This window comes from Rhinichthys klamathensis, unplaced genomic scaffold (assembly GCF_029890125.1).
Source record: "Rhinichthys klamathensis goyatoka isolate OS25496 unplaced genomic scaffold, OSU_Roscu_1.1 h1tg000036l_1, whole genome shotgun sequence".
Lineage (NCBI taxonomy): Eukaryota > Metazoa > Chordata > Actinopteri > Cypriniformes > Leuciscidae > Rhinichthys > Rhinichthys klamathensis.
This window is the reverse complement of record NW_026606584.1, coordinates 5,226,205-5,248,596: the sequence shown is the minus strand read 5'-3', so window position 1 is coordinate 5,248,596 and position 22,392 is coordinate 5,226,205. Positions and strand designations below refer to the sequence as shown.

The window sequence follows — 22,392 nt, the reverse complement described above, 5'->3', positions numbered from 1 at the left end:
TGTTTTTAGCAGAGCCACAGAAGTTTTTCAACAGATCTGGTTTTTAGTAAAGCCCAGAATGTTTTGTTACCTTGTCTTTCTTATAGATCTTAAAAATTAATCTGAAAAATAATTGTGAATACGATTACAGCGTCCGCGTTTAGCTAATGGTGACAAGAGCATTTTACAGGATTAGATTTATATTTTCTCCCTTTATATCAAAGGTACTTGCAACGTGCTTTTGCAGTATTGAGCATTGTAGCCAATCACAGACGTCTGTTGAACGGAACGGCCAATCAGAGGCGTTTAAAAGAGTCGCTGCGCTGAAGATCTGTTTTGCGCGTTCTACACTTTAGCGATCTTGTCATTATAGCCAATAAACTATAGATGCAAATAAGATATATTTCACTGCATTGTATATGATATTCTTGATACTGCTCTGTAGCGCTCCATTACGCATCGCCAAAATTATTAAAGGCGGCGGGGCTTCATTCTTAATCTGAAAGTCGAAAACGCAAAACGTTTCTTGCACCGTCATATTCAGTTAGAATGAATCATGGAAATGATAGCACATTTTCAATTCAAAACAGTTGTCAAATATTAAACGTTTATATACTTACATTTTACAAGGCATTCTTTCACTGTTAACTAATGTCGCGTAGGAACGGTCTTCAGTGAACGGTAATGTGTGCATACTTTAAAATAAAACATTTATTTACAAATAGTTTAAATTGATTACTTCACAAACACAATAGGACCTTTCTTTTTCTTTATTTCCTTAAATGGCAATTTGTTTAATAAAATACTAAACATTTATGCACATAAACGCAATTGAAAAGCAGAAAAAAAAATGTTTTGGCAACAAAAAGAGAAGTTCTGAAATGTGTTCATTAAATCAAACCATGGGACATAAAAGTGCACAAAGTTGAAGAAACACCCAGATACAGACAAAATCCAATTTAAGTATCAGTATCACCTGGACCCATTTGACCCCCTGCATTAAGAAGCTTACACATATACGGATGTGATTTCCTGAGCAGAGATCAGTACTAAGCGTGCGTTTAAAAAGACACTCCAAAGATAGTCTGCATTGGTGATGCGGTTTTCACAGGTCTATGATCAGGAAGTAGATGAGTGTGCTGTGAGGAGATTGTACCTTCTCAGTAATGTCTAGTTCACAGGAGTCAATGCTGTCATTGAACAAATCCTCTGTGCTGCCGTGACTACTGCTGAGGTTACTGTTGTGGAACAGCTGCCTGTTGGACCCACATGCACACAAAACAAAAACAGGAACAATTTAATCATGCATCGCAATAAGACATAAGGCAATTATATTTTGATTTATCACACAAAACACCAGTTCATTTTGTGTACCCTCAGCATTCAGATCAATGCTGACAGCTACATTTTGCAAGAGGAACGTCCCACTTACCTCTCTGCTCAGTTCTATGGATGGATTGGACTACACTGCAGCATCAATTACTTGCAAACTACGCTACCCATGCTGCATCACTGCACCCATCCGTTCTATGCATCTACATTCAATGCCTGTGCATCTTTAGGAGCACTGCGGTTACGAGCGAGAGAAGGCACTGGCCAGCAGAGGCATTGTGAGAGCTGCTGGAGCAGTGCCCGATCCAGTCCACCCACCCACACAGAACCAAAAAGTACTCGTCTAAAAGACACATGCGCATGCGCAGGCATGAACACTATTCTCTTGTCCCACTTGCATTAGGCTCTGAGAGCCGTTAACTTGTGTGTACGCAAATACACATTCACACTTCTGCAGAGTCAGGTCTTGGTTGTCACTTTGTTTTATTTCTGTCATTGTCGTTAAAGCAATGACTTCACACATGAAAATACATTATACAAATTACACACATTGGTCTCTCCCTCTCTAGCTCTGCTTTTTCTCTCTCTCTTGCACTCAGGTCAGCTGTGGCAGGCCATTTTCATCTTGTCACTGTGATTTAGAGTAGGAGACTGGTTGCCAAAGGGACAAGAAAAACTGCCATTCACCCACACAATTTTTGCCACCCAGCGTTTACACTCCCATGCAACATTTGATCAGATTCTTACAATTAAATCCCAAGAGAACTGTCTAGATCACATACATATATATATATATATATACACACACACTGCCCGGCCAAAAAAAAACAACAGTCACTGTTTGGATTTAAATGGGCAAATGCTTAATGCTCAATGTTTGGGAACAGTTCTACTTGATGGAGTGTGTAGCTTTTTATTTCTTAAACAACCATGTAGGAAGACACATCAAGGTCATATTGGCCAGGATGACAAAATCAAGATTCATCAGGCTCAAATTGTAAAAGAATGATTGGGAGGGAACATGAAGAATCATTTTCACGCATGAATTGGCATCTCTGAGATTGGCATCTTAAATTCTTTGAAAGTCTTTGAGATGTGCTGGAGTGTAGACTTTACAAAGTGCTCGACTCTTGCATTGTTAATACAAGATCTTGACCAAAAATTGATGCACCTCTTGATGGAAATAATTGTTGTGATGTTATTTCCATCAAGAGGTGCATCGATAATCGATATATATATATACACACACACACACAAGTTGTTGACCGAAAATGTATGCATTAATTGATTATATATATATATATATATACACACACACTTGATAGTTTAAATAATAAAGTAGGATATATATATATATATACATATCCTACTTTATATTTAAACTAATATATATATATATATATATAGTTTAAATATAAAGTAGGATATATATATATATATATATATATATATATATATATATATATATACACACAATAATCAACTATAGCTTAATATAACCCTAAATTTGTCACAAACAGTAATGTTCTTAGTCTGGAATCTCATTGAGAAGCTTTTTTTTTTTTTTTTTTTTTTTTTTTTTTTTTTTTAAGTTTTAAAATAAAGTTTTAGGATTAGGAAACATTTTAAATAACGTCATATAATTCAATTCAAATTTTCGCTAAACTTGTTATGCTGATAATATAATTTTATGAACAGAAATCTTTTTTTAAATAGATAATGTAAAATAGAATCATTTTCAACAGGATTCAGACTTAGGAGAGACACTGTATTTAATTTTACAAACATAAACAGGAAGCAATTGGTATTCTAATTATCACAAATAACAGATTTCACCCAATATTTCTTTGTGTTGATATGAGGAACAAATTTCTGATTTGATGTGACTTTACTGAGGGGTTGTTGGGTTACCAAAGATCTTTGCAGATACTGGTCTGGAGCACATATAAATGCAATGCTCAACGGCTCTGTTTTTTTTCCTCTATTGTGAAATCTTCAGTTTACTTAACTTTGGAGTCTACAATTTCACTCAAATAATTCGATTAGAATTGACGTTCATATTCTCATCTCCGCTTCCCAAATTGTCTTCACCTCGTGATTAATTTCAGATTAATATTGATGATATGACTCCACAAATTCATATTATATTGATATTCACTTATTAAACCACAGGTGGTGCTCACAGTCATAGCAGTGAGGGAGATGGAAACACGATAATGATTAACAGCAGCACAAACAAACACTGAGCAGAGTGATATGGAGTGACCTACCTTCCAAATGCAGTGCTGGAGATCTTTCTGTTCGGGCTGGAAAAAGAACAAAAAACATCAACATAGATTAATCATATAGTATAAGTCTCTGTTTGATATTGATGAAAACTTTTTTTCCTTTTTTTAACAACTGTTCAGTAAAACACCATACATGTACATATGAGGGTTGGCTTGCAATTTTTTTTTATATTAACAATTGAATGGTTGACCTTGACAAATGCAGCCAATTCTACAATTGTGTACAAATTAAGAAAATCATTGTTAAAGATTTACTTCTTCCCAAATTATGTTACTTTCTTTTAAATCAGTTAAACATTACATTCTTTCTAATAAAATAATTAAATATAGATTTTTACAACAAATAATTGAATAGTAATTCAACACATTGTATATGATTTCAATTATAGGATACAGTCAAGATGGTCAAGTAATCTGATGTGGGACAGATCAAAATACAGACATGCTAGTTAATAGATCTCAAAACAAAAACATGGTATTTGTGCACCTTTTAAACAATAATGGGGAACCAAATTGTACCTTATCAGTGAACAGTGTCATAGGCTTTATTCCATTTTTGGACATTGCACTTAACCCAGGCTCACTCACAACATATTTGAAAATAGTGTCGGCCTTGACACAAGTTCAGATACCTCCAACCTTACCAATGCTCACAAAAAGTCTACATTGAGTTTTCAAAGAATTAAAGATTTATATGGTAAAGCACACAATACAATTCATTAACAAAACTCTCTCCCGTTCATACACGCACACATAGATTTATTGCCGACAGCTTTTTTCCAGCAGTGACAGAATGACATGTGAACTAATGCATTTCTTGAAGCAGTCTCCTGACAGAGCATTTAGCTTTCATTCCTCCTCTCTATCCCTCTTTTTCTCTTTCTTCCCCTTCTATCTGATGCCCTCTTCCCAAAACAACATGAACAACATGTTCCATCTGATCTAATTTCTATTTCATCTTTTATTTTGAAAGGCTAAGATATGAGTGGCTAATTACAAGCCTTCTCAAAAGAGAAAAATGTTAAAGTAAACTCACTGACAATCTTTGAAACCAGCAGTGATGAAGAAAAGAAGAGAAGATCTGGTTGTACCTCCGGATTCTCAACAAATCATCAGTATCCAAAGCCTGAGAAGGGCTTGCCTGTTTGTTCATGTGTGGATGTTGATGTGAGTAAGAAAGAAGAGGAGACACCGAGAGACGGCAAAATAAGAATGCGTAGAGACAGATTAAAGTGTGGATGTGTGCAGGTGTTAATAAAGCTCTAATGGGCACTAAAGTGGTGGGGTGGATGATGTATGGAAAAGAGAGCGAATCATTAGTGGTGCAGAGAGACTGCAGTAAGATATCAGAGCCCTCATATATACTCACATTAACTCCTAGAGGAAAACCCTGCTTCTATCACCTTGTCGCTTTAATATTGTCTATTGTGGCCCCGGGAAGAGAATGAAGAACAAATAACTTCTAATCCTCCCAGAGAGCCTCTAATGTGTATTCCAGGCCACTAAAAGCTTATTTCCCAGATGTGAGGGGTCACTCCTTTTACATTACTGAAGAGAAACTAGACAAGTCCATAACCACTAAACTTTAGTTTCAAAGAGCTAACTCTAATCCCAAGTCTTCTTAGGATGAGTGTACAACCAGTGTATGACAACCCCCTCTGGATGAAAAAGTATTTAATATCTTTCATAACAAATGTAAACTATAGTCAATGTTGTACCTGTTGGTTTTGAGGTTTTTCAGCCTATTCTCCAGGTCATTGAGCAGACTGACCCTCTTACAGCACTGAGAGCAAAACACATCCATCTGGTCACCAGCGCGGCGCATCTTCCGAGGAGTCTGACCAGCACTGGATGGAGTGAGAGTGAAGGTCAAAATAAGAACATAAGTGCAATGTTCTCCACAATAGAATCATCATGTCCATCCAAACATCCCTCAATAGTTTTTGAGTCAAGTATATTTCTAAAGAACTATTGAGTCTCATTCACTAATAATTTTGTGGGTTATTTCATATTTGTACGCACAGGAGAACTTCTCATGAAAAACCTCGGCCTAATTCACAACACATTTACACGCACATGAATTTGTTCTTAACATCGTTCTGGGGGCTTATTCATAACCGTTGCGTACGCACAAAACAGGCACTGAAAGAGGCATTGTGATTTATAAAAACAAACTTGACGGGACGAATATTTTGGAGACGGAGCAGTTTGGCGACACCGATGGTGAGCTGAGGGACTGACAGCAGATAAAGGAAAACCACTTTAAATCTTCATTATGACAACAGAACCGTACAGAACAATGCTGAATAAAGTCGTAGTTTTTGTTATTTTTGGACCAAAATGTATTTTCGATGCTTCAAAAAATTCTAACTAACCCACTGATGTCACATGGACTACTTTGATGATGTCTTTATTTCCTTTCTGGACAAGGACAGTATACCGTGTATACATTTCCAATGGAGGGACAGAAAACTCTCGGACTAAATCTAAAATATCTTAAACTGTGTTCCGAAGATGAACGGAGGTCTTACGGGCTTGGAACAACATGAGGGTGAGTCATTAATGACATAATTTTCATTTTTGGGTGAACTAACCCTTTAAGCACTTAAAGGTAGGGTATGGGATTTGCAAAACGGCCGGCAGATTTTGAAAATACACAACTCAAAAGGTCCTACCTTCTTTCCTCCAACGCTGGCCCTGACTCCACCCATTCGAAGAACATGGACACGCAATCATGCATCTGCAAAACTCAGATGCGCGAGATTGCACTTACTCTGTACCGGGGCGACTTGCACTTACTGTGACTGGGTCACGAGCTTTGAGTATGCGCACCAAGGGGACACGCGCGCGAGGGGGATGGGGGTATGGTACGACCGTTTGATTGACGCACTTACTGTCCAATGATTCTAGGTGGTCTTAGAAATGATTGGCTGGAGTTTTTCGAGTCCTGCCCGTTCCACAGATGATTAAATTGCTTAATTTTCATCTCAGTGCTTCTAATTCAGTGGCTGTAAGTGGGTTAGGAATAGGATTTCAAGTGATTTTGATGTAAATTACATTAAATCATTACCGAGAACTTACAAAAAAAAAAAAAAAAAAAATTTATATATATATATATATATATATTCTAATATAGAAATATTTTTAGTGGATGCGACGCTTTTGAACACTTTTCCTGTGGCATGCTGTGTTTTAATGTTTTAACTACAGCAAGGAATTCTTAGCGCATGATAATAGCAGAACTTATGGTCTTAGAAAATATTTTCGAGGCACAATAAGGCCTATCCGTTTCCATTAAAAATATAAAACAATTAAAAATACTATTTGGCCAGTGGAAAAGATTGAGAAAAACGTTTTCTGAAATGTATTTTATACCATTTGATTTATTTATTCAAAGCAATATTATTTTAGCAATGTAATGTGACGGCACAGTATCTCATATTTTCCTAATGTCTTGTACCGTTAAACATGGTATCATGGTAGATGAATGCATATGCAAAAGGATATGCATAGTAAAACTAGGCGTTGTAAGCTCCATATATGGTTATTTCGGGGTGGAGACGCATCTGCGCACATTCTTCCGCTGGCTTGGATTTATAAAGGGAATTTTGCGCAGGTTCTGGCCTGGGGTACGAGCGGTTTCATAAGTCTGAATATTTTTGGGCTTACACCATTGTTAGCTTTAGGGCGCACGTACACTTTTAGTAAGTATCCTACGGACAGTTTTATAAATGAGACCCCTGATGTTAGTGCATTCGGAGTAGCCTATTGTAAATGAGTGGCCTCGTGCACCAGGTTAGTCATTTGCATAAAACACGCCCAAACCATATCCATGTAAGGGCTTTTCACACACGCTTTCCTTACAGCCTTTCATCACTCTCGTCAAACTTACCGCTGTTTGCAGACGCGCTCTCGCCAGATCCTCGAGCAACGCCAAGTGTGCAATTCGCACAATAAACACCTTTTATACAGAACTCTCATTAGCCAGCTGTACATGTATCTGTGTTATTCAGAGAGACCTCGCAGCTGAAGCTATAACGCAGCTTTTCTTACTCTAACTGTATATGATGGAAAGTAGCCTATTTAAGATTAAATTGTATTATTTAATAATTTTATTTATGGATTATATAATACAATTAATGCAACATACTTCAATATAATTATAGTCGTGTTAGGATGAAATATAGCTAACTTCTTAAGATGATTATAAGGCTGTATAGAGTAATTGCTTTTTGCATACGTGCGTTTTCAGTTGTTCCAATATTTTTTCGTAAATTTAGAATAAATTTTATTACGAAATTTTTGGTGAATAGTGATTTGTTCTTAAAATCGTTTGTACGCACATTTTAGCACAAATTTGTGCGTACGCATGATTAGTGAATGAGACCCATTGTCCTCATTACATTTTTTTCTTTGGAACTTCCAAAGATAGAAAAATCAACATTTTAATTTTGGGTTATAGCTTGATTTGCAATCAAATTAGTGCATATTAGATGACAGAACATGCATCTTAAAAATCAGTAGATTCTCTTTCATTTGATATTTACTACATTTCATTTAATATATTCTACAAACAAACATCTACTTCCTTATATGTTAAAAAATAGACATAATGGCTAAACAGACAGGAAGGGTAAAATGTTTCCCCTTTTATTATTAAAATTAAAATAAAAGGAAGTCAATTTGGTTAACAAAACAATATTCTTTCTACTCTGTGCTAAAAAATGAATAAAACCATTTTGGATAGTGTCACGACTAAAAAGCATCATATGCTGTTTGAGTGAGGAAGTTTCCCACAGTCAGACCGTTCTATCCACTAATACAGCTACTGAAAGAAATCCTGTGTAATGAAGGCTGATATCTGGATTTATTAACTAATTATACTTTCATTTTAAAGTTAATCCCTCTGAAAACAGACCTAGGGGCAGTCAGAGAGAGAAAAACACACATAGACACACTTACCTAGAGGAAACAGAGGAGCCCAGATCTGAGCATCCATTAATGCGGATCTCATCGTCTGGACAGGGGTTGCTAGGAGTGTATTCTCCATCCTCTCCTTCTCCATAGTCCTCAAACTGCTCCTCATTTAATGAGGCAGATGAATGTGTAGATTGATTAGAAGTCTCGGAGCGATTACACATCTGACTAAACCTGCAGCAATGAGAGATTTTTTTGTGCACTTTAGGCTTTGTCTGTAGATTTTTTCTCCCCACTTAAGAAAGTAATTATTATTCCGTTCACACATTCCTTTACAAATCAATAAATTCAGCCTTATGTATATTGAGAAAACGATAATAAAAAGTAAACGAAAATAAAAGCACTCACTTTTCTCCTGGGAGGCAAAGCCCAATCCCTTCCTCTTTTTCTCCAGTTCTCCCTCCATCTGATATCACCGATGACAGAGCGCTGTCTACCGCACTGTCTCTGTCTGACTCTCTCTCCACCCCTCTGCCTTCCTCACCCTCCTCGTCCTCAAGCATTGGGCCATCTAGGCACTCCTGGATGGACATTGATGACTGTAGCCCGGCCTGTCCTGATTGTTCTGTCAAAAGCAAAAGAGATTAAACTGTTAGAATAGTCACAGCACACCTAACTGGTTACATAAGAACAGAAACCATTCTGAAAATATCACAGACTCATTGATGTCTCTCAGAGATAAATGCAGTCCATTTACCATAAAATCTCGGTTACACTTAATTTCCAAAGTCCTCTATAGACATTTTACTAACTAAAAGAAACTTAATAGAGTATTAGATTAGGGTTAGTGTTAGTAGAATAAGTTGACTTGCATTGTTACTTATATTCAGTAGGATGTCTGTTGGGGGACCACTGGGTCGCACCAGGACCCACAAAGTGGGCGGCCATTTTGGGGGGCGGGCAGTGTTAGCAGATAATGACTCTAATGACTGGTAGTTGACATGTAGTTGCAAAGTTACTTATGGTTAGTAGAATGTTTAAAGTGCGGACTATCGAAATAAAGTGTTATCCGAAAAATTATGTGAGTGATAACTGCATTTATCTAACCACAAAAATATTTTGGTGTCTCTGCAGAGAACATGCAATTGAATAATCATGTGAAAAAAAATTCACTCAATCACTCACTCAAAAAGTCAACTCAAACAATCACTCAAAAAAAATACTCTTTAAAGTTACTCAATTTAATTATGGACAATGGTTCCACACAAGTAAATTATTTTATATTAACATTAATGGATTTTTTAAAATCTATGTAAGCTCCTTGTGTTGTGACAACACAACTGAATGAGAAAGAATCAATGTAAAATAGTAATGTCCAACCAAATCAATGGAATTGCTTCCCTGTAACTTAAACTGGTTCAGTTTAGTGAACATGCTTTATTTAAAACTGCATTGAAAGAATAAAGTGAGCCTAATTCACATGATTATTCAATTGAACTTCTAAACTATAGAATAGCTATTATAGTATAGCATTTAATAACCTATTAAATGCTAAAATCTATATGCTCCTTCAGCCATATGAATTTATCTCATTTGAATCAGTCCACAGACTAACCACATGCTCCACTCTTCTCCACAATGGTAACCCACTGTAATTTAAATGGTTCTAATAATTCCAATGTAATTGAACATTAAACACAATTACACACTATAAAGTCTTCCTCTTTTCTCATTTAGTCAAAAACACATAAAATAACACTTAATTTCAACATTTATTCTCTCTTAATTCAGCTATATGCAAAGCATGCTGGGAACTAACAAGCACCGCCCAGTTTCAGTCACAACACAAATCATTCATGTAATCCAACACAAATGGATTAAGTAAATTTAAATTGTACATATATTTAAGCAGATTGAACACAATCAAATTAAGTTTGGACAAAATGTATAGCAATTGTGTTGCTTAAGCTCATTTGAATTAAGAAATTTGAACAATCAGCCAACATTTTTTTCTTCTTCTGTGCAATATAAAAGCATCCCAGAACAGACTTTACGAAATACTAACAGAAATTAAAGACTTTGCCTTTAGATTAACTTTATATTTTCTTACCTGTCTGACTTCTAGCTCTGACACCATGCAACTTTCTACCTTCTTCGCACGTCATCTTCATCCAATATGTTGGAAATCAGCACATCGTTTTTTTATTTTTTTTTGGATCGCGAAATTAAACCCTTTACATTAGTTTAAGGATTGATAATTAAGTATAGTCGAAAATTATAAAGGTTAAGTTAATTAAACGCAATACAATGGTGTTTTGGAGGTAAAATAAATATATCTGTGTTGTGTGTTACTTTAACAAAATATTTGGGTAAAAAGAACAGTGCCACAAAACCATTTTTTTGAGTGTGGATACTAACAGTTTATCTGAATGGTGCAGCTATATATTAGTAATATTTGTGACTGGAGGCATACTGTGTTTGAGTACAACAGCAAAAATCTTTTTAAAATCAAGTGTTAAATACATGTGCAAAATTCTTCGCAATGTACCTCGTGTTCATGTTAGTTTCGAAAAACTTTTATTTACAGCATATAAACGTAATAACTCTAAAAATGGCATGAGGTTTAAAAAAGGGGCAAACATCTTAATTATTCTCCAAAAGGTTTTTTTATATACAGTATGTGGTTCAAAGTAAAATATATATATATATATATTTTTTACAAATATCATGAATTATTAATTTGAGTAAATATAATTTATTTATAAATAATTATGTTTTTGTACATGACGTTTTACTACCTAAATTAACCCTAACAGTTCAATCTATCAGATATTTTAAGAGACTTGATACACAGTCATGTTTTTTTTTTTATTGGATCCAATGACTTTAATTCGATTTAGTTAAGTTTTTATCAGAAATAATATTAAATGTTCCTATAATAAAAACTTAGAAAGGAATATTTACATAGCCAGCCACGATAAGACCACAAAAAGAAAACACAACAGTTTCATCACAGCTACTGGCTAAAATTGTGGACACCCGTGTTACCTCTTTGCATTCTGCTTGGCATTTACAGAAGAATGGACAGAACTGGGAAAGCATAAAGCATTCTCTTCCCAATTTTTAATCAATCAGACACTGCTTCTGTGGTTTACAAAACTGGCTCTACAACTAACAGTCACTTTTGTAAGTTAATCACACAGCAGGTGGGTGTGAATGTGTGAGAAAGAAAAAAAGTGCTTTTTAGTATTCTGCTGTGCTGAACATGAGGGGGTAGGGATACAAAATGCCAGTGTGTGTGGTCAGGGTGCTTGATCAGCAAGTGGTCCTACAGACACAGACACACACACACACAAAGCATTTTTTCTTTCATGCTCTCTCACATTTTGTTGCAAAGGACAAAATCAAATCAGGTCACAAAACTGAGGTAATTATGTGCTCTTCTATTTGTGAATAGATCTCCTCCTCCACATATGATCATTGACTGTCTCAGCAGGGTATGGTTACCCATATTTGAGCACCTGATTATAAATGCACACAACACGCCGCAGCGTGAAACATGGCATTCAATGCCCTGCAGGAAGCTCTTACATAAAAGATAGCAACATCCCTCCGTAAAGCTAGAAAGTGAATTGTCTAAAACTCTGAAAGCATTAATATGCATTTGTGAAAAATGCACAAAAGTTCAGTGCTTGCCTGGCACTTTCATTTCACAGTGAAATGCCCCTTTAGGATAGCATTACATAATGGTCTCTATAAAAGAATATTAACATTCATAATAAATAAAAAAAGTAAGTGGGTGTATTTTTCAGATGTTGAGAAAACTTTTCAGTTTTATGCATAATGTAATCCAGTACAAGGTACTGTACTGGACAATATGTAACAGACAATATGCCACATGAAACTGGAAAGGTCTAAAATGCTGTCTGAAAACATGTTCTTTATGAACGTCTGAGGCCTGACATGACTTAACACAATTAACAATTGTGTGATGTAGATTTATGTTAAACTTTCTGCTGTTTTCTTTGTTCTACTGAAACCAGTTGGTAAACAGAGCACGAGGCCACTTCAAATAACCATGACAGGATGAAAACAATAAACATATGTATGATCAGGAGTATCTCTTTTAAAAAAGGAAAAGAAAATAAGTGCAACCATACATGTCGGATGCTGCCCATGAGAAAGTTGGCTCCGACATCAGCAGGATCTCTTGATAAAAATCTGTTTATTGCAGCACATGGGTCAATGATGAGTTTTACCTTTTTTATTTCTGCTGAAGTTGATATTAATATTAAAAAGACAAGACACTCTTTTTTAGAGTTGGGAGGGGGGGGGGGGGGGGGGGGGTATATATATATATATATATATATATATATATATATATATATATATATATATATATATATATATAAAAATGTCAGTTTGATGCAACTATCCTGATATACTAAGAAAAAGAAAAACATAGGAAATGAGTAAAAAAATAAATATATATATATATACTTTTTTAAATTGTTTGCCATAATCATGTATTATTATTTATTGAAAAAACAGCTTCACTGCTTATGAAGCTGCTGAAAAACAAAACAAAACCATAAAACAGAAATGACGTGTGTCAAAGTCAATAATACCTTGAAATATCACATAATTTTATTTATTTTTTGACAAAGCAAGATTATTTCAGGTTATAAATAAATAAACTATAGGCTAATTTAAAAAATATATATAAATGTAAAATGTTTTTACTTTGATTGTAGAACCACGTGCATTCTTTTTAGAGCCAATAAACTTGTTTATTAAATTATATAATAAATTTACAAAACCATATAAAACCAACATGAATAAATAGGTACATTTCTAGAAATGTGAAACGTGTTTTTGTAAGTTATAAAAGATTTTTCTTTTTCTTTATCACGTTCCACGGACACACTAATATGTTGGCCACTTCGACATCTTTTATATTCTCATCTTTCCCAGCTGTCATTGAGTACAATATCTAAAGCTATTTTCAACACAAACACAATGTTGTTAAGGACTGAGAAATTGTGAAATAGCAATGACTGATTGTATAGTCAAGGACTTGTGAGTTTTCCACAGTCCACTTAGATGCATTATGAAGACAAACTTACCACCCAGCAGCCAAAATATAATACTTTAATGGGCTTCAAGGCCCATGTTGGGCAGCTGTTTCATGAGTACAGTTAGCTAAACTAAATGTGGCTTGCTGCACATGTACAGTAAGTATAGGGGCTATTTTAGACAGAAAGCAAGCAGTGCCCCATTTATAAAATGACTTAACCAGCTGAAGTGAACAGAAAAAAAAAACTTGTAACAGTGCGGATTCAAACACAATAATAGGATGAAATACGAGTAGGAAGAGTAAGCTTATATGACAAACCTCTCCACCTGTCTCTTACATCATTCTTGGAGAAGTCTCGATCCGTTTTGTGAAACACTGATCCCAAAAAAACAAACTGGTTTAGTCAGGTAATTACATGAACTACAAAAACAGAATATAGGGAGGTAAACTCATGCAATATCACCAAGGAGAAATTATAAAACATATTATCCTTTCCCAGGGCAGAATGGGTACAACTAAAGGCAACTACAGAATCAATGGCGTACATCAGGGTCTCCTAGACCCTTTTGGAGTGTGACGTCTCATGTTCGCCCTTGAACTGAAGAGCCCCAGGGCCCTGTTCTCATTTCCATCTTATTAACAACTTAGAATAATAAGCTCTATTTAACTGCTCACTGTCAAGAGAATTTAGCAATCCTCACCAGGCTGCTTTACTCACTAAAGGCACATTTGTGAATCAAAGCAAGTCAAACGTGTCAAATGTACAACAACACTATAGTGCATACACTCTTGGCTAAGATCATTAGTCTACACGGTCACCATATCTCAAGAACTTATGAGGTTTTGTGTCAAAAGTTTAATTACACAAATGCACTGTAAAAAACATTGTTGCAATTAGCTATATAAATCATAAATTTAGTTTTAGAATAACTTCCCTTGAACTCAAATATCGAAATTGTCTGTTGAAGTTGATGAACGAAGTAGTAAAGTAGTAAACTTACAAAACATAAATTTCTGCTGTTTCATGATTTTTTTCATAATTGTTTTGGTAGAAATAGAAATAAATGAATAGGCTTTATAATGGGTTGTTTAATGGCAGGTTTCTGGTAGCCAAGGAAATAAGGTATGTTCCTATTTAGAAAATAAATCTACTATGACAAATATTCACCAGAGTAAAATTGATTCTAAATTGATTCTAGAAGCAAAAACTGTGAACGCATTAAGTTTCCATCAAACCGAAATAATATTAATCATACTTTTTTTTTTAATAAATAGTAAAAATAAATAAATAAAACATCTCTCAGAAACATGACTCTGTACAAAACATGATTGTTCCATTAGGTCAAAAACAGGCTCAGGTGTTTTTGTCACATAATGGGAGGAGAGGTTGCTATAGCTGAAGGATTTCTATGGAATGTTCTTATTTGTCAGCTGTAAGCTCAGAAAATCTTTGGACAATGCTATGTGTGACCTATGGGAGGTATAGCATGATGTCACAGCTAAACTACACTGCATCTCAAAGCTAATTGTGTCTTGTTGTTATTCATCTTTGATTAAAATATCTAGATCCTAGAGAATTACAGTAGGAATTACACTTGTGATCCTCGTGGTCATAAATTACCACATTGGAAATGAATGGGAGATGAATTTCATCTAGTGGAAACTTTTGGTGCTGCGCCCAAACAAAATCTGAAAGCAATTTTTTGAGATATCAAGTTCAAATTTAGAATTTAAAAAATTGTTTAGATTCATGGCTTTCATTTTCTTGCAGTTTTAGAGTAAAACGTCTTTTGAAAATATATATTTCATACACAAATTTAAAATAGTAATTTTGTGTATTTTTCATAACAAGAAATGTAAATAAAATTCACAGTAAAAACTTTTTTAAGTTAACTTTTTAATTGTTCAACTTTTTTTCACTTCAGCAATCTAAATGAAATTTAGAATCAGAATCAACAAAATCCATCTTACCATTTATCAAAATCTTACAATTACCTAAATAATGTTATGAGATTATTAGATTAATGTTTTAAATATAACACTTTTAATAAAGAAATTAAATGTTGGGGAAAATGAAATGATCCTATATCAAACTAAAACAGGTGGCGGCAAGTCGTAATAAGTGAATCATAGAATCATTAATTCATGATTCAACCGATTCGTTCAAACAGGCTGAATTATTCATGAATTAAGCAAGGCCCTGTCCCAAATGGCACACTTCATATGCACTTTCGGTCTTGTGGACTTCCAATGGCTGCCGTGTGCGCATGTCCGTTAAGTCCATGAGACCATAGGGTGTCCCATTTGTCATTTTAGGTTTCAGAAGGGTGCTCACGAGTGCCCCCTTTGAGGTCAATAATATATGCGCCCTCGATGCGCACTTTTGCTGAGCCCGCACTGATGCGAGCTTTGTGTCTGTAGCAGACTTCTTCCCGACAGTGAAAGTGGCGTTACGTCACAAAAGGGCGGACTCGTAGGAAGACCGCAAGCGCCTAGGGTGCCATTTGGAACAGGGCCCAAATGTCCCCTGGCTTTATGAATGGTCATTGAATCATTGACTCACCCAATTAGTTCAAAAACGGTGAATCATTCACAAATGAAAGACGCTGTGTATTGCTGGGAGACGCAACTTTTCTACTTTGTTTGGAACTATTTTCATTAGCAAAATAGAGCAAAAACAGTACAAATTATAAAAATAGTCAATTCATATAAATCAACTTATTGTTTATTGAACGGTTGTTGCATAAAATTAATTTCACATTTTGCAATCGTGCTGATATTCTGAGAATAGCACTCTTGCTCATATGTGACAAGGGATGTCGTTGTAGAGTGCGGTCTTCGTAGAATTATTAAGAAGTTCTCGGACACACGCTGAGAATTGAAAATTGATGCCACTTGCCAAGTTTAAACAAAAGCTAAAACATAAAATAATAATAAAAAAATGTTTTGCAAAAAGGACACTTATCTAGTCAGAGGCCAAAAGGGCAGGTCCTTGAGCACCACTTGGGGTCTATCTGTGCAGATGCCTTAATCTAGACTGAGTCTAATAATATTGCTGCATGTACATCTTGACTAAATGGCCCATCTCATGGTATTTTACATAGCCTACTAAAAATATGGAACTAGCTCAGTTTCTGAACTGAAGATACAAGTGTATTTTCCATTTTATAATGATTACAGTCAGTGTAATGTATCATACTGATTCACATTTCTCACTCGTCTGAGGAGTCAGTTTTCCCTCCTACACACACCCAGGAAAAAACAAAAAGATCTGTCAAGGCCGAGCTGATGCACAGGAACCAATGAGTCACTATCCTGAGATGCACTGCAGTTTTTGCAATACAAAGAAATACACAACTTGCCCAAACCAGGGTATTGCCACTATAGCAAACACTCCCTGCCAAGACCGAAATCTGAATAATGAATAATCATAAACCTACTGTTTCTTTCTGTGTAATGCTATATATTAGGGGTGTAACGTACACAAAGGTTCAGAACTGGGGGGGGGGGGGATCTCAGTTTGAACGTTTAAGGATAAAGAAATATCTCTGCTAATGCTGTAAACTATGTAGGGGAGCCCTTACTTGCACATTACTATAATATTAAAGGTTAACAACAGAGCCCAAACTATTAGCCTAAATTCAGCTGCTATATATTTTTAGATATAATCAACACTCAAATAACAAATTGTATGCAAACTGCACATAAGGCAGTTTTTGCATTACCTTCTAAATTTAATTATATATTTTTACACCAATTAGTTGTTGATTAGGTCATTTACACACTGGGTGTCATTTTCATGACAGATATTTTAAACATACATTAAATAATCAAGATAACAATAACAGGTTACGTAAAATATAGGCTAATGAATAGGCTAATATAGTGCATATATTTAGCGAAAGAGTTAATTTTTCTAGCTGACTATAGTGACTAACAAGCTGTGGACACTGAATGACTTGCCTGAGGTACCTAATGTATGCTACGTGGGATAGCTATCGTTTATAAGCTGTTTTACTTGCGTCTTTCCGCCATTGAAACACTAATTGAGAGATTACACGAGATATAATACGTTTCAGTAAGTTGCACTGTATCTTTCAACATACCTTCAGATGTTCATTCATGTTTATTAGGAAGAGATGATCACGTTCACTGCTGCTTAAACTGAGGCGTCTATAATAATATAGTATATAGGCAGTGATCTGTCACGCCACATTAAAGAGCGTCAAACGGCATTTATTGTTTGAATTTCGTGATAAAATTGACATAATTTGAAAAATGACACTTTGTTTCTTATCGAAAGTAACAAAACGCGTAACTTATTGTGATTATTGGTGGTTAATGATGGTTAAGCTACAACGCTGTATTCGTCTTGTACACATAAGATACGAAAATTTGCGGGACGAACACGTGTACCGGTACACCACTTACTTTTAAAATTACTTAAAAAAAATATTTAAAAGTTACTTTTTAATCAAATGTCAAGGAAGAAAAATTAGTTTTGTGACAAGGTAAAGTGAGGAAAACCTCAACATTGGGCTAGGGCTTGACGGGGCAGCAGGGCACATTCGGTATGCCATGTCGTGGTTTTCGGTTTGGTTTGAATATCGTTACACCTCACTATATATATGGATTGCACCTGGCTGCAGTACAGGTTTTTTTTAACCAATATCCAGTTAACAAATATATAGCCTATAGTGTGTCTTTGTTTAGAGAGAGATTGCATTACCAGACCACATCGCTCTGTTGTGCAGCTTGTAAAGTACATCGGAACCTGCACTGTGGTAAAGCAGTAACTCAAGCCGAGGGGTTTTGTGTGAGAGATAAGCCAGAAAAGCTAACATTTCTCAAGGAAACTTCTCAGAATGTCATACATATAAAATAAATGTAGGTGTTAAATATCATATTTACAATTGAATAAAGGTCAATGGAGAAAAAAATATTCTGACAGCTTTACAGAGGTTTTTATGAAGGCTGGTGTGTGAGTATTTTTATTCAATACATTAAGTGTGTGAAACACAAGTGAGCAATTAAATGCAACTGTACTGGTCCTCTTGTGTCTATATTTAGCCGACTCAAACAAACTTATTGCAAAGAGAGAGAAAAAGAGTGACTGTGTGCAGGGGGGAAAGACAGGTGACATAACAAATGTCAGCAAGATGATAGATAGGAACAGCAGTGCAGCAACACTAGCTGAAACACATTTACACACACTTCCATTAACAGTTTATTTTTAAAATCCTTTTTAAACAGTTCAGTATTTTTTTAAAAGTGCAGTATGATAAAGTTATCCAAAATCAGTGTAAGGGTGATCTTTCTCGAAAAATGTGCCTACTTTCAGTAACAGCTGTCTGCAGGTTTAAACATCCCCTTATTTCAACTAAATAAACCAGACAAATACAATTCTAAGAAAATGCTATGTTTGTAGGTTTCAGTTAAGCAACTGACACCCATATTCAATGACACTTGAATCATACAACACTCAAGCATGAACCCAGAACACATTTGATGTCTAGCTACATGAGGTGCATTCCAACCCATGTGTTCCATGAGCATGATTACTGTCAATTATATGATTAAGAATTTTTTTTACCATAGACAAGATTGAGAAATTACAATGAGTATAGTATACAAAACTTTACAGTGGTCTAACTTTTACCAGGTTTTATGGAATATGGAAATTATTGAATATGCTAATGGTTTCTTCTAATAAACACTCTCTTTCTCCTTTGTTTTGTATGTATGTGTGGTTTGAAGTGACAAGGTCACAACTAACTGTGAAACAATTTAACCTACATATTAATTATGTCTGCAAGCCTACTAAAAAATGACTTTTAGGTTTATGAACACATAAGCTGTCAGCTGCCCTCAATTAACAATTAATCTCATTATCATCTGACTGCAGGGCAATCAGACAGTTTAACAATGAGAGAAAGACAGGTACAACAGAGAACTGTTTGGAGACCAACAAAAGACAGTCTAGCCATATTAGTGTGAAAAAAATGAGGTGAATGTTAGAAGTAACACAAATGAGAAATGAACAGGTAAATGTAATCATTAAGTGAGCAACACAAGCATGAAACCCTTGACATTAACTCTTCATATTCAAAGTCCATTCCTTTCCTCTGCCAAATACAATAAAAAGAGCTAATTTTACCCTGTCTCTCACAGTTGAGGAACCATGATCTCTTCCACTCCTCACAGTCCACTGTTGTCATCCAACTCAAATCCAACAGGTGAGGCCTCACTGGTATCAAAATCTGTAATCCACTGCCAAGGACAAGAGAGAGAGAATCCTTATGCTGACTATTTTCATCTGCTCACTTCTTGAATGAATCTAATAGTTTCTGAAACTTGTGAAAACACACCGCACAATTCAGGCTTGCTTGACCACACACCCTCACTCTGCACACTCACAGAAGCTCTGACAGCAGTTGTGTGTTTCCAGCCACTCCTACTCTCCCCTTCTCAAGCTCTATGGCTGTTGCTAGGCAACCGGGTTTCAGGGGAGGTCCTGTGGGTGGAGCTGGAAAAAGCTGCACACTGGCTCCTGTATAAAGCATTTGCATATGCAGGTACACCTAACCATTGTGGCAAGTGCATTCGTTTGGAAAGTTTAGAGGCTTAGGGGGAAAAAAGTGGATTGTTTTCAGATCAAGTTTTAAAGTTAAAAATACATAAATAAATAAAGAAAATAAAACTTTTTTTTTTACTTTCAAACTATTTGTAACACCAAAAAACAAGGGGAAGTTGGAGGAGACGATATTAATTGCAACACACCACACACAAAGGCACCTTACCTCACAATTTCACTTCCTTCTTTGCAAGACAAGTTTGTATTGTGTGAGTGTGTTTGAGCATGATTCATTGTGAAACTGGATTTGTGTGTGTGGTTGTTTTGCACTATTGCAGACTTGAAAAAAAAAAAACTTTTATATTTGCAACAGACTCCCAGAGGTGAAACCTACTCTTAAAAAACTGTTACATCTGTTTTGAAATCTAATCAAGAAACAAATTGTATGTACAAAAGCATTAAATGCTAATATGTTTCCTCGAACTGTCCTGTTTCCTCCCACTCTGATCATTCTAACAAATGACCTGATTTCTAAAGCCCAACACTTTGTCTTCTGACCCTTTTTATTCTCACAGTTCCTGTATGTCTCCTCATATCATGTTTCTCACTGTGTGTTTAGCATTAGCTCAGGTAAATTTTCACCATCCACAAACTGTCTTCAGTTTCCCGCTTCGCGTCACATTAATACAAGTGACCCCAAATCATTCAAAAACACAGCCAGATCTTTCAGCCAAACCTCTTGAGGGAGTTTAAAAACAAACACACTACTACCTAAACGGCTCTCATTTAGACAGTTGTATCTTGTTTCTTCTGCTATTTATCAGGTGAACAGAATGGATTGTGTTAATTTTCTTTCACTCTCTGACCTTGGATTTTATCTTGCAGATTTTAGCTTTTTAAAAAGAGGAAGATTTAGGGAAGGTGGAGAAATATTGATAAAAAAGAGAAAGAGAGAGATGGTGACAGGGGGAGTTGAGAAAAAGGGGGCTCTTCAGGGGTGAAAAGCTAATTATCTGGAAAGGAATCTCTCATGGGCTCTCTCACAGAAAGAATTTGGCCACAGGTCCACCAATGGCTGCAAGCTATTTGTTTAATGCAATTTGTTAAAGCTTTGTACTCATTTCCTTGTAAATGGTATCAGTGATTCTATTCAGACTTTGCAGTCCAGAGTATAACTCGCATGGACAGACTGAATAAAAGCCTTCAAAATGGCTTTAGAATACATTTCATTCCCTCCGTCTTTTTAATCAAACAAGTGTTCAATTATTTAGAATTAATGTGTGGGCTTATTACAGTCCATTGTGAGATAAAAAAATTTTTTTAAAGTAGACTTGCATTGACGTCTTTAGGTCTTAAGATAGAATGTGATCGTTTCAGTTTGATAAATAAAAATTAAAAGTGAGGAATTTAAAGGCCCCCTGAAATCAAAATGTAAGTTTTTTAGCTCTTTATGAATATGTTAGGCTTAATGTTATACATAAACTGGTGTGTTCCAAAGCAATGACAAAATTCACATTTAGGAGATATAAGCATTCAAAACTTACAGTCTCTCACTTCCGCTAAAATGGATCACAGATTTTTATGACGTCACCATGGACTTCAGCTTCTCATCACATCTTCTGTCCAATCAAATGCTCTCTAGAATCTGAAGCGTCCCACCCCCTTTGCTATAAATACTACCTGGCCAAAGCGACCGTGGCTGTACCTTCTGACTGTAGGCGAAGCACTGCTACTTGGGCGGAGTGATTAGCGCAACACCTGAAAAGCACCGTACTTCCGTCAACAAAACCAACGTGACTAGCTAGCTAGTAGCGAACGTGACTGGTGATCAAGGCTGCTGCGAGTAAATCACTCCGCAGAAGTAGCAGTGCTTCGCCTTCTGAGAATATAGTTCCCAGTATGTATACGGTTAGAAGATGGCTGCATAATGTGACCTTGTTATTTGTACACACTGTGACTATACAAATCACAACATGTAGCCTAAATAGGAAAATGTTGGCATTATTTTGTCACTTATTGGGAGCAGTGGGCTAGATGGAGCCGTTTACCTCCAGTATTTGTGCTAAGCTAGGCTAGCGGTGGGTGCGTCAGACAGAGTTACGGCACCCACAGAGATGAGAAGGGTATGTATGGACTTGTCTAACTCTGGGGGATACGGTGAATAAGCTGAAGTCCCAAAAAGTCGGCGTGTTCCTTTAACAAACCTAATCAACACAGAAATGTGG

At 35.8% G+C, this 22,392-nt stretch overlaps 1 protein-coding gene across 2 annotated transcripts in view; it reads right to left on the bottom strand.

Moving 5' to 3' along the window:
- rab11fip4b (RAB11 family interacting protein 4 (class II) b) overlaps positions 1 to 19,834 on the bottom strand; it is a 28,716-nt gene extending 8,882 nt beyond the window's left edge. For both annotated transcript variants that reach the window (XM_056246167.1, XM_056246168.1), the window contains exons 1-6: positions 19,751 to 19,834; positions 8,925 to 9,141; positions 8,562 to 8,750; positions 5,318 to 5,446; positions 3,582 to 3,617; positions 1,136 to 1,235 (exon numbers count right to left, since the gene is read on the bottom strand). In XM_056246167.1, the coding sequence (XP_056102142.1) occupies positions 1,136 to 1,235; positions 3,582 to 3,617; positions 5,318 to 5,446; positions 8,562 to 8,750; positions 8,925 to 9,141; positions 19,751 to 19,811 (732 nt within the window). In that variant the 5' untranslated portion in view covers positions 19,812 to 19,834. The remainder of the gene's footprint in view (positions 1 to 1,135; positions 1,236 to 3,581; positions 3,618 to 5,317; positions 5,447 to 8,561; positions 8,751 to 8,924; positions 9,142 to 19,750) is intronic.
- Between the last annotated feature and the right edge of the window lie 2,558 nt (positions 19,835 to 22,392).